The sequence below is a fragment of the Myxocyprinus asiaticus genome, chromosome 4 (assembly GCF_019703515.2).
Source record: "Myxocyprinus asiaticus isolate MX2 ecotype Aquarium Trade chromosome 4, UBuf_Myxa_2, whole genome shotgun sequence".
Classification (NCBI taxonomy): Eukaryota; Metazoa; Chordata; class Actinopteri; order Cypriniformes; family Catostomidae; genus Myxocyprinus; species Myxocyprinus asiaticus.
In genome coordinates, this window is record NC_059347.1 from 34,970,106 (window position 1) to 34,983,245 (window position 13,140).

A 13,140-nucleotide genomic window follows, 5' to 3' on the forward strand; every position below is an offset into this window, starting at 1 on the left:
CACTGATAGTTTGTTCATCTTATTATTGATATGATGCAATATGCACTGCTGCAGTTCATTTAAAAACACTCTCCCCAGCAGAATGTTCATTTTTAGGGACAAAAAGAAAAACTGATTCCATATCAAATTAGAATGAAATTGTAGTTTTACTAGCAAAATGCCTCATCTGTGATCATATTTTCAAAAGACCTGGCAAGAAGTGCAGTCCACCAATAACGTTTGAGCGACAGCAGTAGGAACGCCCACTATAGGGTCTTCACAGTTCAGAGACTAGCGACATCAAGCCATAAAGTCGCTACTTGTGTTGTGTATATGGGCGGGGTTTGAGATTAAGAGTCACATGCTCTACTACCGACTGAGCTATTCGGGCACGGGCGCACTGGACGCGGGACAAATATTAATCGTACCCTTTTCTTGTAACTACTTTCCACCATAGCTTTTACCCTTCTCGGCAGGCGCTAGGACCCGGGCGGTGCCGCACAGAGCTTATCGCTGTGTCGATGTGCGGTGATTTGGACCAGACCGAGTCCATGTATGTGAGCTAGCCTAGCGTTACCAGCAGCCCAACGCTCGAGAAACACGCTCATTTTCAGGCGAGTCCATCCAACGGTAACTTTCGCCGAGGCTGCTTCCTCTTCTTCCGCTCGATTGCAGTCGGTCTTTAAGTTGAAGGTCAAGGTGGAGGCCATTATTTGATGCGAAAGGGTGTAGATCTGTGTCTGTGGTGACCGAGGGAGAGAGAGACTCTTACTATACAAGATGGAGTGTCAATGGAAACCCGACGAGCAGGGACTTCAGCAGATCTTACAGCTGCTCAAGGAATCACAGTCCCCTGACACATCCACGCAACGATCCGTCCAACAAGTATCCTTTAGTTCACTAAATACACCGTGTTAAAGGATGGCGGTGTTTCAGTAGGAATTGGCCTGTGATTAGCGCATACGCTAGTTGTACTTGAGATTTGTAATGCACACGCCGTAATCAGGACTGTTTTTTATGGGTTTGTCTGTATTTTACTTGTAGAAAAGTGTGCTGACTGTGTAGTGTCCGTACGTGTATCGCTGTCATTTGAGAGGGAGGTTTTTGACTTATAAGATTTAGATCAGATAGCGGGTCATGTTACTGTCTTGTCAACTGCAACAGATGAAAGGCGCTTTAACGTCTTCCCTGAGATTATTTATAAACAATCAGGTGATCTAATTAACTATGTCTCAAAACTAGTGAGCTTCCTACCTAGACAGTGATTTTTGGGGGGGGGCATCATAGGCGTGTTTGGAACATAAAACGAGCCTTGCCCAGGAATGCTGTCTAGGTAGACAGCTCACTAGGTTTTGGGACACAGCCTATGATAAGATAAACCTTCAGCTGCAGTGGTGCGAGTGTTGTTGTCACGATGTTTTTCATGTAATCGGAGGCAGCTCAGACAAAGGCATTTGAAATGAGCGATGCCACGATGATACCGCTAGGATGTTTTATCCATTATTTAACATTATTTATTTTTTTATCTGTTGGGTTTTGTCATAAATGTAGGTTAAAGGAATGTTCCGGGTTCAATACAAGTTCAGCTCAATCGACAGGACTTGTGGCATAATGCTGTTTACCACAATAAAAGAAATAAATAATTTAGACTCGTCTCTTTTCTATATAAAAAAATAAATAAAATAAAATCGCGGTTACAGTAAATGGAAGTGAATGGGGCCAGTCAAAAAACGTTCAAATAAACGCTGCTTAAAAAGTTCAGCCACAAGACGTAAACATTATATGTGTTAACATTATTTTAGTGTAATAAAATCAGAGGTAATTTTATCATATTACTGGGGTTACCAACGCTGTCGTCAGTTGTAAAATGTAATATAACATTACACAGATAAGGTTAGTAAGAAATGTTATCACTCTTGTTAACACGTAAAATGTTTGTCTTTTGGCTATTTGAAACACTGTGGTGCACTCAGTAATTTTTTTCCTCAACGTTGTACTCCTAAAGAAATTAATATTAATTTTGAAACGTATGTATAAAATCATGATTACTCACATGGGATGAAGATTTCAGTCATATTAGCTGTTTTATTCCACATAGAGTGGGTCCCCTCACTGGGGCTGCCATGTTATGATCACATGACCAGCTGAATACTACTAGCTTAATCTCAGTAACTGCCCCGTTATTGGAAACTATCACTCATGGATTAAATTAATCATGGCTGACTGAATAGTGAATTTATACAATGGCATCTGTAACTCAAATCTGTTTATTTTGAATGATGCTGCATACACGCTGCTAGGTGTCAAGTCCAAGACGGTATATTGAACAAATTACTGAGTGCACCTTTAACATTTATGGACTGGTCTCATTCTCTTCCATTGTAAGTGCTTTACTGAAACTCTGAATTTGGCTTTTTTTTAATATATATATATAAATGAGAGAAGAGTCTAAATTATTTTTATATTAAGTGATATAATTTCATTTGACAGTTTTTGTTCAAAAAAATTGGTGCAAGTAATTATTTTTTTCACAGTGTAATTTATCTTCAATTCCATATGAACAGTCAGCTGTCATGCTTTATAGATGTGAAATTATGCATCTGCATGATCCCATCAAGTTCTGTTAGGATAAATTGGCTAAGTGACAGTCCATGCCCTTTCTGTTCACATCATACTCCATCTCTGTAGTTTGCATGACTTTCCTTAGTGAGTACCACAGAAACTTGAGCAGCTCAATCAATACCCAGACTTCAACAACTACTTGATATTTGTGCTCACAAAGCTAAAGACAGAAGGTAAGATGTACCTTTTATGTTGACGTACAGTACATTTGATTTGTAGTTTATAGGTCTGATTTATAGGGATGGGCATTTAGAGTAATTTTGTAGTCGAGTACTCTTAACACAAAAAAATCCCAGCGTAATCGATTACTTGAAATGTAGAATTTAAGTTCAACCTTTGAACCTGTATTTCTTATGAAAAAATTTGCATTATGCATTGACAACAACATCGAGTTTCAAAAGTGACACCAAGAAAAACAAAAAACGTTTCCACTTATACACAGAAACGAAAAATCCAAGTCTTCTGAAGTGATACAATCACTTTAAATCATTTGATGTTCTTTAGGGCAAACTGTTACTTCAATAACATCATGCATCCACAGCACCAACCAATGCATTGAGTTTGTTACAGCAATATTTAGGTGAAAGAAGCAGTTTCATTGTTGCCCATGGCAAGCAAAGGCACAAAAGAAAATCGAATTGCAATATTCGAGTATTGTTTTTACTAGCAGAATATTTAAAGCTGAACGAGTTCTTGATTAATCGATTACTCATGCACATCCCTACTGATTTAGCAGGTGATGTATTCTCCATTTTTTGCACAAAAGGGACACCTGAGCTGAGACAAGCATCTTGGGATATATGGGTCACTTTAGTTTTAAAGCCTTGATACCACGCCTGTACAGCTGGTACCCTCACACAAGAGAGAGTGTGTGTACATAACCTCCGGGAATATAACCCTGTTGTTTGTACACATTTTGGAAACATCTTGCAATGGGAGGCTACAGGAAATTGGCTGCTGTTGGTCTGCAATGTGGTTAATTGTGGCTGTTTATGATGTCTGCCATGGCAGTTTGAAGGAAGTGTAATATAATAAGAGAGAATCTTATAGTACATTTACTGGAAAGGATGGATCTGATATAAGGAAAGGGAGTTGAACCAAGCAGACCAAAGTGGAAGCTCTTAGCTCTGTTTTAGACAGTGTTTAAGTCTCACTAGTGACTTTTAAAGCCAGTCCCTTCATTGCTAGGATGGATCCAGGTTAATGCCAACATGTTTAGAAATGGCACTGGTTCATCTACTAAGACTTCTTCCTCTCTTTAAATTAGCCTGAGTTCCATGTATAATAAAACAGAAGTCCATTTATGAAGCTTCCACCAAACCAGTTGTTGTTTGTTTCCTTTAATCTTGTTGTGATCTGTTCCCAGGACCCTATTTTCCACACTGTCTGAAATCAATGCTTGTCACCCTGTCTCTTCCTTTTTCATAGATGAGCCCACTCGCTCTCTCAGTGGGCTCATTCTGAAGAACAACGTTAAGGCCCATTACCAGAACTTCCCAAATGGTGTCTCTGACTTCATCAAAAATGAGTGTCTGCAGAATATTGGAGACTCCTCACCCCTCATTAGAGCCACAGTGGGTGAGTATGGACTGGTAGTGCATTTAGATTCTGGCTCATTGCCACAGTTCAGTGGCATCATGATAGCCCACCATGACGTAAACTATATTAAGCCTTTAGGGAATGTGTATGGTTTTGTGTTGTTTTTGAATCAAGATCAATCATTGATTGTATGCCTCTGTAGTATATGTGTAGTTGTAGTTGTGTCAGGATATAGTGTCTTTTGTGATTGACATTAGACTATGAGTGTGAGTTATACGGTACTGTTTCTGTGGTTACTCAGCCAACATCTTACAGAACATGACACATATTGTATCATTCCTACTCATTTGTATCTTTTTTCACTTAGTGTGACTTTTTTTTGTGTGTGTGTGTTTGATATATAAATGGTTTGCTGCATAGAGATAAATACAATAAATTATCTTCAGTTAAATTGGCCCCATTTCTCAGCATTTCATGCTTTTATGTTCTGATACTGTACATGTCACAAAGTTATAATAAACAGCCTGATTTTCAGTGTAGACAGTAGCTTGCGACAGTTATGTGAACTAGTCCAGGCTAAATGGTGCATTTGCTGACAATGTACTGATTCTTCCTGTTCCTCAGGTATTCTGATCACAACTATAGCCTCTAAAGGGGAGTTACAGAACTGGCCAGAGCTTCTGCCTAAACTCTGTTTACTGTTGGACTCAGAGGACTATAACACTTGTGAAGTAAGACACATACACGCACAATTTCTGAAGCAGCCTTTCTCTCCCTCCTTTGCGAAAGTCTTCTCATAAAACACATTATCTGACGTTTCTCTCATTCTTTGTCTCGCACTTTTGTAAGCGTGCTGAACTATAAGATGATGGATATTGCTGACTCTTTGTCTAAACCTGTAGTGTAATTCAAAGGTTCATCATTTAAGCTCTTAGCAGTTCAGTTGACGTTGACTGATTCGCACATGTACTGCAGCATACCTCCACTGCAGTTATCTCTGTTTGGCTTCTACATAATAGGAAGGAATGTACGTCATCATTTTGTTGGCTGTTCATATTAGATTATTTACCCTAAAAACTGTCCTGTTTTTTTTTTTATTTTTTATTTTTTAAACATCATTCATTAATTTAGTTGGTTTATTATTGGTCTGGCTGTTTGGTTGTAATGTTTAGTTCTAGATTATTTTTTTTAATGCCTTCTCTACATTAGATTGTGAAAAATCACACCTTTTGTAATATCTTTATTTGATGAGCATAACATCAGCATGATGATCCAAAATATTTTTAACAGCTCTTTTTTTAGTAATTATTAGCACAAAGGCCATAGATAAAAGACAAAATTATTATCTTATTATATATATATATATATACACACACTGATCAACCACAACATTAAAACCACCTGCCTAATATTGTGTAGATCCCCCTCGTGCCACCAAAACAGCGCCAACCCGCATCTCAAAATAGCATTCTGAGATGCTATTCTTCTCACCACAATTGTACAGAGTGGTTATCTGAGTTACTGTAGACACTGTCAGTTTGAACCAATCTGGCCATTCTCTGTTGACGTCTCTCATCAACAAGGCATTTCCATCCACAGAACTGCCACTCACTGGGTGTTTTTTTTGTTTGGCATCATTCTGAGTAAATTCTAGAGACTGTTGTGTGTGAAAATCCCAATAGCTCAGCAGTTACAGAAATACTCAAACCAGCCCGTCTGGCACCAACAATCATCCATGCGATTATCTAATCAGCCAATCATGTGGCAGCAGTGCGGTGCATAAATTCATGCAGATACGGGTCAGGAGCTTCAGTTAATGTTCACATTAACCATCAGAATGGGGAAAAAATGTGATCTCAGTGATATATGGAACATGGCATGACTGTTCAATCTGACAAAGCAGGAAAACTGTGTACATGAGATTTGAATTGATTGGGTAATTCTCTGCTGTTGACATCAAAACGTAATTTTGTAAACACTTGTGTACATTGGATAAGCCGGTAAGAATGCTGGTCAAGTTGTTTACATGCAACACAAAATCGGGGTAATGGGCAAAAACCTACATGTGTCGATCGGTTTACGCTTAAACTGTTTATGATCTTACCCTGATAAAGGAAAGCCGTTACATGACCACACACTTTGTTTTGAGCTTATTAAGCATTATCATGTAAGATTCTGCATGTAATCATGATCATTATGTGTCTATGCTAAAGCTAATTGTAATGTCTTAAAACTGAAAACGCACTGCTAAGAAGTATTAAGATAAATTGACCATTTTAAATACACCAATTGGGACACCAGGGCAATAATGTGAACAACCGTTTTGACAAATTTGTTTTGCTGATTCATGCACGTGAGTGAATCTGCTAGAGCCTTAAGCATCTGGGCTCAAGGCTAAGGAGGTAAAGGCTTGGCATTAGATCAGCATGACATACATGCATACGAGCACACGCTCTTGGACACAAGCAATCTCTGCTTTGAATCCCTCCATAATGCTTGTTGGCTCTAATGTTTACATATTTGAGGTTTGACTTGTAGTTAGAGCAGTTCTTTGTAAACTCAGGTGCTGCTGGGCTTGTGTGGGAGCAGCTTTAATGTCCTGCGATTTCCCAGGCAGTGTTTGTGTTAGGGTTGAGCAAACATAAGGCCATGACCCTGGGTGAACACCTGAGATACTATTTTTATATACTTGCATGCTGTAGTGGTAGTAGTAGTTTCACACACACACATGAACAAAGAACCAATGAACTACAGCACACAAAGTACAATGCCATGCTCTGTGTGACTATGAGACTCTTGCTGAGCAGGCTTGTTAGCACAGATTGAGGTCAGTTATTTTTTACAGTGGAGATCAAATGTGATCACAGCTGATCGCAGACATGCTTAAAGGCAGTGCACACTTTCAGACCTTTCTTTCATTCTATGTGTATGTGTGTCCACTTATGTCCAAATGTGTATATACTTAGCTAAAGTGTAGTATTTGTGCACCACAAGTGGCAGCAAAAAGAATAGCTGAAAGTATTTCAAAAAGTTTTCAAACAGGTTTCCCAAACACTTCCCCATCTTCCATTGGTTTGCAAACAGCTGGTCCTGCCCCAAACTCATGCTTTTGGTTGAGCCATTATTGCAGTATAAGGTGGGGATGCTCAAACACACACAGAGCAATGTTCTGATGGTGTAACAGAATTTACACTTTGTTTCAGAAAGTATTTTTATTTTATTTAATTTTTTTAAATTTTTGTGGATTTTTCTCCTTTTTCTCCCAATTTGGAATGCCCAATTCCCAATGTGCTTTTAAGTCCTCGTGGTCACGTAGTGATTCGCCTCATTCCTGGTGGCGGAGGACGAATCCCAGTTGCCTCTGCATCTGAGATCGTCAACCCACGCATCTTATCACGTGGCTTGTTGTGCGTGTTGCCACGGAGACAGCGCGTGTGGAGGCTTCATGCCACCCACCGCGGCATCCACGCTCAACTCACCACGTGCCCCACCGAGAACGAACCACATTATAGCGATCACGAGGAGGTTACCCCATGTGACTCTACCCTCCTTAGCAACCGGGCCAATTTGGTTGCTTAGGAGACCTGGCTGGAGTCACTCAGCACGCCCTGGGATTCGTACTAGCGAACTCCAGGGGTGGTAGCAATTACGGAAAGTATTTTAATATCTGAAAAATTACGCACTTCAGCTTTTAATTTTTATATATATATATATATTTTTGACAGACGTATTGAATAATAAAAAAAATATTTTTTTCAAATTTTTACATCAGATTTCCTATCTGCTTTGCAAAGGAGCCTTGTGTGTGGAATGTCACACCCTCTGCCCTTAATGATTGGCAAATCATCATGCAGCATGCAGTCTGAATATTTCGAATATGCATCTGTAAATAGTTGCATGTATGCTCCTGTAAAAAATGCAGTTACATCAAAGCGAAGTGCCATACTGTAGCCAGCTACTTGGAAAAACTCTTACAAACACACATCAACTTACACTGGCTTGCTGAGTAAGAGAATCACAATCCTGCCCATGTGCCATGAATATCAAAAATAGCAGGCAACCTACAGCCTGGTGTATGTGTGTAAGAGGGAAAATGATTCCACCCAGCACTATGCTCGTCTGGTTTGGTTGTAACATATGGCTACTCAAGTTGCATCATGATGTCTAAAGCAGTCGTGTGACTCCAGACATTTCCAGAATGTTAGTGATGACTTTATTTGGCTTGGGAATAGAGTGCTTTTAGTCTCTGAAAGGGGTTTCATTTGCAGAGATGACATGTTATCTAGGTGGCATGGTTTAGATGTTCCTGACCCTTCATGAGTCATTGTTTATTGGCTAAAGAAGCCAAAAATGAACATGAATGTGATGGTAATTGCTGACATGCTAGTTGTACAGTTGTAGCATAAGCGTGAACTGGAGACTTAAGTTTGTTGTGAAAGATTTTTAGAATATACAGTGAAGTAGAATATCAAATTTGAATTATGCAGTTATTCTTAATATTTAATTATATGCTTTGCTATAATTTTTTTTTTTTTCATGTATCTTAAATGCACCCTATTTAAGTTTTTGAATTAGGCTTACAGCCTCCGATACACCTCTTTAAATTATTTTATTCATCGCCTGCAGACATGGAGACTATGTATTTATTATATATTGTAATATACTTTGAATGCTTGTTTAGATCTTGAGAAGACTGGAGGCTTCCTCTTTGTTTCTTTCTCTCAGCTCTCTAGCTCAAAATGTGCCGTCTCCAACCAAGTGCATGCTGACAATGGAGACAGTTGCCATAGCGACAGTCAGGCCAGACGGCTTGTTGCCACGGTGCTGTTTGTGCTCGTGACCTGATTAGACTTCTTATAGGTGAAATGTCTGTGAGATCAGGAGGAAGCTTGCTGTATTGGGAGGGTGTCTCTGCTTCCAAAATTTGGTTTTTGTATGGTTCTCCATCAGATCGTTTTGAATCCGTTTTGAATCATGAATGGTCTCTGATATAAAATGGCTGTATTAAACATCAGTTGACTCATTCATTCATATGACTTGTTTAAATGTTAATAAGATGCTTAAGACAAACATATGATTTCAGTGGTCCAGGGAATGACTTGGATTTCCTAACTTTAGGAATTCCTAACTTCCCAACCGTATTAACCATTTGTATTGTTAGTGGCACTGTCATTTTTCTTTGTGCAGTGAAATGTTGATCCTTTTACTCTCATTAACTATCTAATTCCAGTTCAGGAGCCATGTTAACTAATTTATTTTGTCTGCAAGAGCCACAATAATAAAAAATAAAAAAAGCCTCAGAAGAAAATGTATTGGGAATCTTTGGGGTTTTAAAAGCCAAACAAATCTTGCAAGTCATGGGTAGAGCACCAAGGTTCTATTCCTATGGAAAGTGCCCAGGAAGCTGAGAGGAGTTTAGGTGGCAGGCCAACTTGACTCTCATAGTGCTGGAATTCACTTCTGGTGCTGCTCTTTTACTGGAAGGTGGGTCAGTGCATCTCAAGTGGTCCAATACAGGTTGCTTGACCGTTTTTAATTTTCTTTTTTTTTTTATTTATTTTTTTTTTTTTAAGTGAATACCTCTATGTATTGGTATTGCAAAACCACAAGTTTCACTTTATTTTTGTTTTACTTGGTTTAACCATGATGGCCATCTTTGTGTCATGGCACACAACAAATGTTGGTTATACAGATTTTTACGGAAACCTCAATATCTCGGCTCAGGATGGTCCTATCTCCTTGGGAAAAACTGATCTCTAGAGCACATTTCAAGGTACATGTACATATATATAAATATTTTGCAAATTCTTGTTCCTTAGACTTAGAACTTAAGTCCTAATGTAATGCTCAAGATTGCTCAAAGTTCAACATTTAGGGTCAGTTTATAATGGGAAGGGTTCGAGTCTCATTCTTAGTATTTTTAGGGGGTACCTAGGTAAGTATAGTGTACATTTTCAGGTTTGAGACTTCTCTTATTATTTTTTTATGGAGGTGAGAAAGTGCCATTTTTTTTAAATTCCCCTCACTTTCGGGGACCAGATAGGAACCTGACATTTTCACAGAAATAAGTCCTCTAAAGTAGCATTCTTCTGTAAATATTTTGAGTTTGAGATTCCACTGGTTACAGAGTTAGGGCTAGTAGAAGTCTGGGGAAAAGCCTACTTTATTCATGCATTTTGAGAAATGAACAGATGTAATATAAGCATAACAAATAACAAAAATGAACAGTATTTTACATGTTTACATGTACATGTTTTATTAGAAGCTGTGAGATTTCTCTCTGAAATGTTGTGGGAGCATCCGGTGACAGTAGTCAATTCCGCAGGTGTCAGTTTTTTGAGAACATTATTCATGGAAACCCACACATTGTCCTCAGTAGACATTTTGAATGATGTTCTTGGTCCAGGTGGGTTGAAGAATTTTACAAAAACATCACAGTTTTCCACACTGATGTCCTCAACCAATGGTGTGTCTTTAACGCATTGAGTTTCTCAGCCAGAGAAACAGAGAATTCATCCTTAGGGAGAATGACAGTGATCATATCTGCTCTGTCAGTCATAACCCACTGCTTAAAGGTGATGTTATCAGGAAGTGGGTCATCATTGTCTGACTCTTCAAGCATCTGCAGTAAGGCCTCTATTCCTGGACACTGGTCACATTTGTTGAGCATGCAGTCATAACTGTTTATGTCACAGACTAGAAGTTCCAGCAGGTCTTTGTAGTCCACTTTTAGCTTTGCTGACTCAACCATCAGCTTGAAGTTCTGATGTTGTGTGCAGACATAGACAGTGTGCGTTCCAGATGCTCCTGCCAGCACACACCATTTTGGCCTCCATTCACAAAATTTTGATCTCCCTATCTTTAACTCTGGGTGCTGATTTTTAAACTCCACATACAGTTCATTAAGGTTACTTAAAGCTAAACGCTTTTGTTTATGAGCTTCACTGTTGCCAATATCAGTAGTAACATTTTAGACCTCATTGACAAGAATAAGCTATTGTAAGTCAATCTTAAACATAATTACTGTAAAATACTGTTCATTTTGATTATTTGTTATGCTTATTACATCTGTTCATTTCTCAAAATACATGAACCAGTGGAATCTCAAACTCAAAATGTTTTGCAGCAGAATGCTACTATAAAGGATTTATTTCTGTGAAAAGTTCAGGTTCCTATCTGGTCCCCCACCCAGATATTCAACCCGAAAGTGAGGGGAATAAAAAAATAAAATAAAAAAAATGGCACTTTCTCACTCCCATAAAAAATAAAAATAAATAAATAAGAGAAGTCTCAAACCTGAAATGTTCTGCATGCACACTATACTTACCTAGGCACCCCCTAAAAAAAATTAAGACTCAAACCCGTCCCATTATAAATTGACCCTAAAAGTGGAACTTTGAGCAATCTTGAGCATTACATTAGGACTTAAGTTCTAAGTCTAAGAAACAAGAATGTGCAAAATGTTTATATATGTACATGTACCTTGTAATGTGCTCTAGAGGTCAGTTTATGTTCCAAGGAGCTAGGACCATCCTGAGCCGAGATATTGAGGTTTCCGTAAACAGCTGTATAACCAAAATTTGTCGTGTACCGTAACACAATGATGGTCGTTGTGGTTAAACAAAGTAAAAAAATAAAATAATTACTCCAAAAAAATAAAATATAAATACAAATTTGGAAACGTAAAAATGGTCAAGCAACCAACTTTACAATTATTGGACCACTTGAGATGGACCAACCCAGGTTTTCAGAAGATATCATGTTTAGCATTAGCAAGCATTTCAAGCAGATTGAAGCTGTTCTGAGCATCATAACATATTTCAGATTCACAACATTCAGCGTGCATCACTTCCTTTGCCCTCTTTCATTTAAAAAAAATAATGTAATGTGCCTTTTTTTGAATGATTGTCCTTTTTTCTATTTAAATAGCGTGAAGCATTCATGTCATTGTTGAATGAGCTCTCCTGTCCCTTGAAGGTTTTTTTTTTTTTTTTTTTTCACTAAAGGTCTTCAGTGAGAAGGGGGAATATTCATAGTTTGTGTTCTATTCCTGTTGTGTTTCTCTTTTAGGGGGCTTTTGGAGCTCTGCAAAAGATCTGTGAAGACTCTGCCGAGATCCTAGACAGCGACATGCTGGACCGTCCGCTCAATGTTATGATCCCAAAGTTCCTGCAGTTCTTCAAGCACAGCAGCCCCAAGATCAGGTAGGACAAACCTGCGTGCCCTGGTGGAGCACAGCTGTTGGAGACCCCTGCTGCTCACAGGAACATCACCGCCCTTAGTGAGATGATGTATCACTCAGATATGACCAGAAATATTATATCATGTTACTTAAATACAGCAGAAAGTATAGCATATATTGGCTGACTGGCTGAAAATTTTAAAATCAACATCGAGCCAGCATCACACGATGTGACGTTTCCTAGTTCTAAAGTGCATTGTCGCATCATCAGTGTCTCATAAGTTTTGATGAGACTGAGTGGCTTTATCTTATGAGAACGTGCTGTCTCATGATTATTCATTAAACCAGGTGACCAGCGCTGCCTTCAAACTCTTAAGCACCTCTGTTGAGGGAGTTGATAGTACCGGAACACTCCCTGGCACGCTGCTAACAGAGGGATAGGACAAGCTTTGCAATCAATGGCAAAACCTTTTAAGTGTTTGCGCAGCATGCATTTATTAATGCATTTTTTGAGAAATGCGGTGAGGTGGACTGTCTCTGACTGGGACTCGTTTGAGACGTGGTTTACATTGATTGTCCCAGAGACAAATGCCATCCATTCATCTGTGTTCACCGATCTAAGCACTTATATTTGTGAATCAACATCTTAGAATAAGTCTCAGAAGTTAATAAAGTGTAAAAAAACATTCACGTATTTTCAGTACAGAGTACATGGCTTGGAATTTAATTGTGCATTAAATTACAGATATAAAATGACCAGTGTGATTCTATGTAATGTATTGTAAACTTACAAAACAGTGTATACTTTGTGCATTCTG

The 13,140-nt window shown here is 38.6% G+C and overlaps 1 protein-coding gene across 5 annotated transcripts in view; it reads left to right on the forward strand.

Annotated features, from left to right (window-relative positions):
• The first annotated feature begins 257 nt into the window (after positions 1-257).
• LOC127438478 (transportin-1-like) overlaps positions 258-13,140 on the forward strand; it is a 34,506-nt gene continuing 21,623 nt past the window's right edge. For 3 of the 5 annotated variants that reach the window (XR_007896748.1, XR_007896749.1, XM_051694122.1), the window contains exons 1-5: positions 258-864; positions 2,699-2,774; positions 4,030-4,179; positions 4,765-4,871; positions 12,211-12,344. Coding sequence is in view for 2 of the 5 variants with exons in the window: in XM_051694122.1 (XP_051550082.1) it covers positions 760-864; positions 2,699-2,774; positions 4,030-4,179; positions 4,765-4,871; positions 12,211-12,344 (572 nt within the window). In the remaining 3 variants the exon portion in view is untranslated. The remainder of the gene's footprint in view (positions 865-2,698; positions 2,775-4,029; positions 4,180-4,764; positions 4,872-12,210; positions 12,345-13,140) is intronic. The other 2 variants (XR_007896747.1, XM_051694107.1) reach the window with 2 other exon arrangements.